Source organism: Mastomys coucha, unplaced genomic scaffold, assembly GCF_008632895.1.
Source record: "Mastomys coucha isolate ucsf_1 unplaced genomic scaffold, UCSF_Mcou_1 pScaffold14, whole genome shotgun sequence".
In the NCBI taxonomy this organism is placed as follows: domain Eukaryota; kingdom Metazoa; phylum Chordata; class Mammalia; order Rodentia; family Muridae; genus Mastomys; species Mastomys coucha.
The window spans coordinates 106,270,530-106,279,711 of NW_022196896.1; the positions used below are offsets into that span (position 1 = coordinate 106,270,530).

Consider the following 9,182-nt stretch of genomic DNA (forward strand, 5'->3'; position numbering starts at 1 on the left):
TTTTTTTTTTTTTTAAAGAAAGGGCATCCAATGCCCATGGACTGGGAGACAACCACAGAATTATTCTCCTTCTGCTTGCTACGTGCAATGCTAAGAACCATAACTTGAAGATCGAAAGCTTCCCGAACAGTCTTGTCTGTAAACTCTTGGCAATCTGTGACTATAAAGCAAATCTCTGCTTCAAAGACAGATGATGTGTGTATGCACGGGATTTATTACCTGGTAATAAAGAGAAGATGGTTTCTAAGGCATATATACATCGAGCTATGTGACTGACATGTCTCCCTCATGAATTTCACTAGTTTGGTGGGTTTTCTAGGCTGTAGATGGGATCAGAGTCATTTTCTTCTTGTGCTTGAAGAAATAGCTCAGTCTTGCTTACACCCCAGGACTCGGTGCTTACCGCTCCCACTCAGCCTTTCTTCCATAGATCTTTGAGTCTCTTTTTGTTTTAATTATTTTTGTATCCTTTCAAAAATGTCCCTTTTCAAATATCAACATTCCTTTCCGCATCTAGATATCACGACACACGTTTCTTCCGTCCCTCTACTTACCTCTTTTTGTTGTGTTTCATTTTAAAAACAAAACAAAACAATTGATGCCACTGTTCCCTGGATTCTTGGCTTATTTCTCATTTTTCTTTTCTCTCTACTAAACTAAGTTTTGTGGAAGTATGGATCTAGACAGTGCATTTTTCAGCAAGTTCCCAGAGTCTAGAAAAGCTCTTGACGTATACACTTCTATATTCTAAGTGCTTGCTACATGCTTCATGCAACAAAAATCTAACCACCACGGGGAAGATGATTTTTCACTCACCTGCACCACACCTGTGCAGGAATCCAAAAAGATGCAGCCCTTGGGCTCTTTGGAGATCTTCTCGTCTTTGTAAAAGTTCATAATGTAGGAGTTATCAGGTAGCTGAGTGAGCTGGAAGTAGCGCTTTTTGAACGACTAAAGAGAAGACAGAAGGAGAGAGTTTGAATTCCCTTACACTGCTACTCACGGAAATGACAAGGCTTCACATTAATTTCATCAGCAGAGCATTGCACTTAGAGCAGGGACTCTGACTTCTGTATATTACAGAAAACATAAACTTCATGCAAATGGCCTCTCTCCATGCTATGCCTCGAGAAGGGATGTATAGAAAGGCAACAGATCTGGGATTAGTTTTGAGGTGTCCTTACAGGTGTCCTTACCCGAACAGTGACAGTATTGTTCACAGTGCTGTTAAAATTCCCCTTGTAAAGCCAGCCAGACTTGAACACACCAGTACCTCCAGCTCCCCCACCGCCCTTGGATGATGAGTGGGATGTGGTATCCTGAAACAAAAGCCATCATTAGCAAGGCAGCCAAACCTTGTGGAGCCCAGATCTTAGACGCTGCACTTAAAAAAAAAAAAGAAAAAAAAAAGAGACTTCTTTTCCTCCTTGACTCATCCATAATAATCGTGTTCGGTGTCAAAACAAACATGATTCATTTTGCCTAAAAGCCCCAACACAACCGGCTCCTGCTGCTCACCAGAAAGAGCTTGCAAAGAAGCCAGTGCAGGCAGGAACTAATTGCCCTCATGTTTTAAACCTGCCGCTTGCAACAGTCACTTACTTCATCCTTATCAGCATCTTCATGGTCAACCTCAAAGGAATGGGAAGGAAGTTTCTCTGGCTTGTGTTCTGCACTGATATTTGAAAAAGAAGAGAAAAAAAAAAGATGTCTGGTTTGTCACTTGATATCTTGCTTTTGTTTACCACTGTTCCCAAGATTGCAAAGACTCCATTTAACATTGCTTCAGTTTTTGTAAGCTTTGCAACCTTAAAAATCTAGGGGTTCCTTTTCTCGGGGAAGTGTTAACTGGCCGTTTAAGACATTGTATCTTATCTCTACTAAGTGTGTATTTTAAATCGAGGAGTTACAAATTGATGTAGATTTGCACATATCCTTTTTTTTGAATTGAATGAGAGCAAAGAGGATGGATGTCAATCTTAGTGTTTCGTCCCCTCTTCTGCATTCTAAAGCAGGATACTAAGGAGGGACACTTTTGTGAGCTTTTCTGGGTTCCGTGTGTGTGTGTGTGTGTGTGTGTGTGTGTGTGTGTGAGAGAGAGAGAGAGAGAGAGAGAGAGAGAGAGAGACAGAGAGAGAGAGACAGAGAGAGAGAGACAGAGAGAGAGAGACAGAGAGAGACAGAGACAGAGACAGAGACAGAGCCAATGTCACCAGATGGTTGCACAAGTAGCAGCCTCAGGCATGAAAGGACTTGATTCCCCAGAGGCAGCCTATGTTTTGGCTCACAGGTTGTGTCACGTTCTGGAGGTAGCCCCTCTGAATGCTGCTCAAATAGAGTAATGTATGTGTATGCGCCCTTCGGCATCACAGAAATGTCAGATTTGGCTGTGGCCTGATCGGACATCTCAGAGGAGCAAGAAGGCACACATGGCTTTATATGTGCAGAATAAAATAAGTCTGAGGTTAAGTTTTCCTTGGCTCAAGTCTGTCTCATAAGGAAGGGCTGGCAGAAGCCAGATTCTCCACTCAAAGTTTAAGCTTCCTTTGATTGTCAGGAAATCCTTTCCTTTCTTTTGCCACCCATTACGGCATAAAATCTCTCATGTGCAGACATCCCAATTAATGTTTTAAGATGACATATCTTGTAGAATCTGAATCAGACTATGAGAAAAGAAGACTAGAGGTGAATTTGTTAATCCTATTCCAGATCACTTCCTGAGCTAACAACGCTCTGAAGAGAAAGGAAGAGGGCTAAACGCTCCTTATATTTAAGTTCTTCCTGCACCTCCTCACAGGGTGTTACCTAATGGATGTAAAGTGGTCTTTGATTCTCCCTCTGAAGGACAGCACAGTGCCTACTTCCCTGTACACCACAGGAAGTTGTAGCATAGAAGACAATCCCATTCATTGTTAAGCACTGTCCATACCTTAAGAGATTCTCAAACATTAGGAGACATTTTACATCCATCACTGTTACTTGCTCCCCATCCCACCATTTCCATCACTGGGTCCTGAAAATTACTGTGATGAACACAATACCTGAAGCTGAGTGCTACAGATGAAGTGTGGACCTTGCATATGGTAAGAGTCTTTCTCAGCAGTGAAAGGGGGAAGAAGAGTTGTAGTAAGCGTTATCTCTGTGGGCTAGGAGATGGTCCAGTGGGGAAGGTGCTTGCTGCGCAACTGTAAGGATGTGAATTCCAAGCCCCTGCACCCACGTAAAAGGCGGTTGTGCTCCTGCATGACTGTTACCCTAGCGCTGGTAGAGGTGGGTGAGAGATAGGAAGTTCTTAGGAGCTACCGATAGTCACTAAAGCACAAGTATGAGCTTCAGGTTCAGTGATCAAGGTTGGCTCAGAAAATTGAGCTGAAATAATAAAATAATGCACCCGATGCTGACGTCATGGAGTCTACATTGCTCATACAGAGGGGAATGCACCTGCTTCCCCTCCCTACTCAGGTTACCTCCTTTTGAAGTCTGGTATTTAAAACACTTACACACACACACACACACACACACACACACACACACACACACACACATATATACACACACACACATGTATATAACATATGTATATATGTATATAAAAAACATATATTTAAAAACCCAAATTAATTCATATAAAAACTCCAATAACATGTAATATGACATTCTCTATCCACAGCTTATTGATTGACAAGTTGGAAGATATTTAAAAATATAGACAGAAGTTTAGTATTTAAGTTTAAACACGTTTACTATTGCTCTTTGCCTAACAACAGGTGTGGGGCTCCAGGATGGTCTAATCTTGCTACTTTACAGAGATAAAAATGAAGAGCCCAAGGGCCACTTATATAAATATACTGAAGAGATGGGACTAGAGGATGTCTCTTTGAAATGACTTTATCAGGAAAAATGACTTCAAATCATCCCTGAAAACACTAAGAATACAGAATCTTCCTCTCTCCTCTTTGAAGAGCCTCAGATATGTTTCAATTCATCAGTGCTAACTGTCACAGTGACGTTAACTCCTTCTGGTAATGGTCACCTTCCTGAGAAGGCATGGTAAGCATTCTTTATAGCATTACCTTCAGACCTCTGGGAAACTCTTCCTACCACATTCCATCTTTTCTGTAATAGCATATAATACCCCTTGAACCAGGAACCAGTCCTTTCACCATTTGCTGGACTGACAAGATAAAGCCTTTGAATACAGTATCTTCCTCTCTCCCTCCCATGAGAGGTGACATGTCATCTTGGTTTTAAGGGCAAGTTCAAATGGCAAGTTGCAGAGCAAAATAATTGCTTGAAGCATTTTATCTGAAACATGTGCATCATGGGATTTTTTTTTTAACTGATTAGGTGTGGCAGTAAAGAGTGGAGGAAGTTTCCATGTTAAGTCATCACACATAGTTTTGTAAATTGGAGAGAGGGTGATCTTAAAAACTATTACCACAAAAATGATGATATGAAGTGATTCATTTCCTAGTCAGCTGGATTTGACGATTCCTCAATGCCTCTCTATTTCAGAACATCACTCTGCACATGATAGGAACATACCCAGTGGGTATATTTTTCTAGACCAGTCATTACTCTGAGTCACAGGATTCTTAGTTGGGCAATATTGATGACTAGTTTTCTTTTCTGGTAGCATGCATAGCCCTGTCCCCCACTATGAATGCTAGCCAACAGGGGCAAAGCTTCCATGTCAGGACCTATTTGTTTCTCTATGTTTTATAATTCTAAATGTGGTGCCTCAGCAATAGGACTTTACAATAAAATTCTGAATGGTACCAAGAACAGTGGAAACAGTCTTACAAGACATGCCCAACAGTGACATGACTATTATGTGCATAACCAAACACCTTCTTTTGATCAAATTTAAGACTTGCTTCTAAAGATGAAACACATACTAGACACCTTATTCAGGACAATAACTTGTGGTTACATAGGTCACTGACCCTAGGTGATAACCTACTACTGTTAGTCTACTAAGTATTAATCCAATTTCTAATGACTTATCACTTCACCTATAGATTAGTGTATTTCTCAACACTCATCAGAGAGCTCCTCCTTACAATGGATGCCAGTTAACATAGAGATACACAACTGGCCAATATTCAGGGAATAAAAGGCTATGAAATACTCATCTCTCTCTCTCTCTCTCTCTCTCTCTCTCTCTCTCTCTCTCTCTCTCTCTCTTTTTTCCGAGACAGGGTTTCTCTGTGTAGCCGTAGCTGTCCTAGAACTCACTCTGTAGACCAGGCCGGCCTCGACCTCAGAAATCTGCCTGCCTCCCAAGGGATTAAAGGCGTGTGCCACCACTGCCCGGCACAAAATACTCATCTCTTAATGAGACATCTACATCATACCCATTCCTGCCAAGGCTCAGAGATTTTTACAGAAAAGGGGTAAGGAAGGTTCTAAGAGACAGAGTTGGTGGATGACTGGGGCAAAGTAGTACTTTCCAGACATAACAGGGCACATATGAACTCACAACAGTCATGGCATCATATTCAAGACCTGGTTGAACTCATGCCAAACAAAACAGAACATGGGTTTGGGAGGCAAGCAGGAAGTCTTACTCCCTACTTCAGCGATGGAAAACTTATGGCTTCTGGGAAAGGGAGAGTCAGGTATTTATTTATTTATTTATTTATTTATTTATTTATTTATTTGTAACCATGGTTGATTGACCATACTCCAGGGGATTGGACCACACCCAAGAGTATTTAGACAATACAGATTGAACTCATTGGGTTTGAACAAAAAAGAACAACAAGTTGGGTGGGTAGAGAGATGAGAGTGAATTCAGGAAGATTTAGAAGAGGGTCCAAATATTGTCAAAGTATTTTGTATAAAATTCTCAAAGAATTAATACAAATAATTTAGAAAAGAAAACCAAAGAGAAAGGAGTGACTAAGTAATTGTGTCAGAAAAAGTGATCAAGGTTGGCCACCTCTGGGATATGTGGCTTAGGATGACAGTGAGGAACAGCAGGTTCTGCGAGGAGCCAGGGAAACACCGTTTTGGTAGAGAGAAACATAATTTAGGTCCTGGGGAAGGAGAGCAAGTTTGGAGCACCCAGGAATGAAAGGCTGCTGCAATAGAGACACCGATAAAGGAAGTTAGTAGTGTAGGAAAAGCTTCCAGGTGCAGGAGGCAGGCAGTGTTTAAACCATTTCTGAGACTCCAAACAACTGAGGACTCTTTCCTCCACTGGTCTCCAGGGCAACTCTTTCCTTCACTGGTCTCCAGGGCAACACACCCTTTACTCTACCTTCAAGGAGAAACAGCCCAGCCCTGCTGTCCTTTCCTGAAGTCTGCATGATTATTAAACAATATTTGTTCTTTAATTTAAAGATAGCATTAAGGTTTTATCTCTGTCTATTGCCTTCAGATTTCAACAGGAAGGACCATTGGGTGGTCCTTAAGAACCTTTGGAGACTGAAGATAAAAGATTCACCAGGGACTTCATATTTTGAACCCAATGTAAGTAGAGTAGTAATTTATAGAGAATCTCAATTTTATTCCAAATTTCCTACTATTGCTCCAATAGGATTATGACAACACCTGAGTGCCTCTTTAGTTCTTATCTGTGAACTTAGTGCCCATGTTTCCCATGTAAAATGCAACAACCGTTCCTATTGCCTATGATTATGGGTGTTATATGAGAAAATGTTATGCATCATACCTGGCATATTCTAACACTGAGCAAATATCTGTTTATCTATTTAAAGTGTTTTATCTTTCTGTTGTATTTGAGACAGGGTTACAGAAAGTCAAGACTGGTCTTGAATATACTTTACAGATGGAAATGATTTTGTGTTCCTGATTAGAAGCTCCTGTTTCCATATCTTGAGTGTTTGGTATGTACCATCATGCTTAGCCTCCTTCCTTTAAAATGAAATCTTTCCTTCCTTCCTTCCTTCCTTCCTTCCTTCCTTCCTTCCTTCCTTCCTTCCTTCCTTCCTCTTTCTTTCTCTCTTTCTCTTCCTTTCTTTCTTTCTTTCTTTCTTTCTTTCTTTCTCTCCTTTCTTTCTCTCTCTCCTTCTTTCTTTCTTTCTCTCCTTCTTTCTTTCATTTTTTCTTTCTTTTTCTCAACTGGTCATACTTGATTTGATCTTCAGCCAAAAACATATATTGGGAAAGAAAGAATATTGGGAAATATTCCTCTTTCTCAGGTCAACTGAAGTAAAGTTGTTAGTTGTTGTTTTATTTTTCTATATTCTGTATCTCTGTATTTTACCCATGCACTATTGAAATAAATGTCATAATTTTTTATGCCCTTTGAATATTCCAGGAACTCCATAATGTTGACCATGTAAAGCCTTACACTTCCAGTGAAAATAATGTGTCTCCCTTGCTTGCATTTTTGAATGCACACTTGAAAAAGATGCAGGGTTCTTAAGGGTTAAAATTAGCTTAGCATACTTGTAAATTCAAATAGTATGTTTCACCACTTTTTGATTTTCCATAATTTCATCTTTTAAAATTCTATTCTGTAGCCTTAGCCACTTGGAAAAAGAAGTGATCAGTTTAAATTGGTAGTAGGCATAGGGGAGTTCGTCCAATCCAGAAGGCATGAACATGATTTACTTTTAACAGCCTCATAAGGCCTAAATAAATTAATCTGGTTCCACTACTGACCTAAATATGGATAGTCTTTAGGGGGCAGGTCTTAGCTTTGTAAAATCATTAAAACATAATTCTACTATGCAATGTTGAAGTATTCATTATTCTGGGGCATATACTAGGGGATTCTCCTCTTTAAGTGATAGAATACATTTTACGTGGATATAAGAAAAAAAAAAACCTTAAACCTTCTGCCTTCATGGTGCCCTTTCCCCCTTTGACTATCTACTTCCACTTCCTTTAGATAATGTCAATGAAATTCTCAACACTGTTCCAGTCACTTTCTTTACCATGCGGGAGATATGTCCACTCCTGATATGAAAAACTTAATTCAGTAATCATGCCCAGAATTCTCCTCACTGGACGTGCTTTCTATATTATTTTAAATGGAGAGAGAACTCTGTGATAATGAAATATTGTGTTTACTTCTTTCATGACATCACGACTATGGTAAGTTAGTATTTGGTAGTGAAAGTAAACCATGCGCGGTGCACCTATATCCAGGAGCTGTTACTATTCAAGGTGTGCTCTGGAGGAAAACCTTGTTAAAAGAAAGCAAGAAACCCACAGGAACTTCTTGGACAAAGTATTGGGCAGCCTTGTGTGGAACACAACTGTTTTATTATGTCGCCAAGTCTCTGAAGGCTACAGAAAGAAAGCACTTCAAATCAACATCAAATAAGAATGTGTCTGTGCTGGGCTGGATGGTGATGATGGCTGATGACCTAGAGCATCTAGACCTTTTTCTGCTGACGGACTCCGAGAAAGGAAATTCATACAAGTTTCAAGCTGGCAGCAGGATGAATGCAATGCTGTGGTTTAAACACTTGAGCGTGGCCTGCCAGAGTAACAAGCAACAGGTTCCTACAAACTTGATCACTTTTGAGTAAAGGCCTGAGACAGAAGAGGAGTGCAATTGTTCCCGTGTGGAACCAGGACCTGCCGAGAGCCCAGCCACACCATCCCGGGCCAGGAAGAGCCCCCAGGCTCCAGCCCAGCCTCCGGAGCTCAGAACCAAAAGCACTAATTTCAGGGAATGAAGTGAGATGTCCCCAGAGAAAAACAATGGAGTTGCAAACTGCCATGAACTACACTTCTGATCTCCGAATTGACCTGTGGAAACCACTGCCTTAACAGAGTGCGAGGAGAACCGTCACCAAATAGTGTGTGTGCATCTTCTGGCAGTGCTGTGCTTGGAATAAATTGTAGCTACTTTGCATTTCTTTTAACTTTGTACTAATTTTGGAGGGGGGAACCTTCTTTTTTAGATACACTTTAAAATAGAAAAACATTTCTTCTGGATTCCATCAGAAGCTGTTTTAGGTGCAGTGAGGTGCAGTGAGGAGTCCCCGTGAGGAACAGGCCAGTAGCCCACCTGCAGAGTCTGCTTAGCCTCGGCCAGTGGCTGCCTCAGGTTCCCACAGCAAGACCTGGGAGGGACGTGATGTGGAAGCTATGGGTGCAGGGTGTCATTTGGGATATGTGGGGAGGGCGTGCTTTACTTTGGATGAGGGATCCATTTAAACACTACAGTTTGGAATTCAGAAGGAGAACATGATCTC

At 40.9% G+C, this 9,182-nt stretch overlaps 1 protein-coding gene across 11 annotated transcripts in view; it reads right to left on the bottom strand.

Moving 5' to 3' along the window:
• Positions 1-9,182, bottom strand: part of Dock10 (dedicator of cytokinesis 10) — a 254,449-nt gene that overhangs the window by 104,303 nt on the left and 140,964 nt on the right. For all 11 annotated transcript variants that reach the window (XM_031368152.1, XM_031368151.1, XM_031368153.1 and 8 more), the window contains exons 5-7: positions 1,603-1,675; positions 1,197-1,319; positions 817-951 (exon numbers count right to left, since the gene is read on the bottom strand). In XM_031368152.1, coding sequence (XP_031224012.1) covers positions 817-951; positions 1,197-1,319; positions 1,603-1,675 — 331 coding nt within the window. The remainder of the gene's footprint in view (positions 1-816; positions 952-1,196; positions 1,320-1,602; positions 1,676-9,182) is intronic.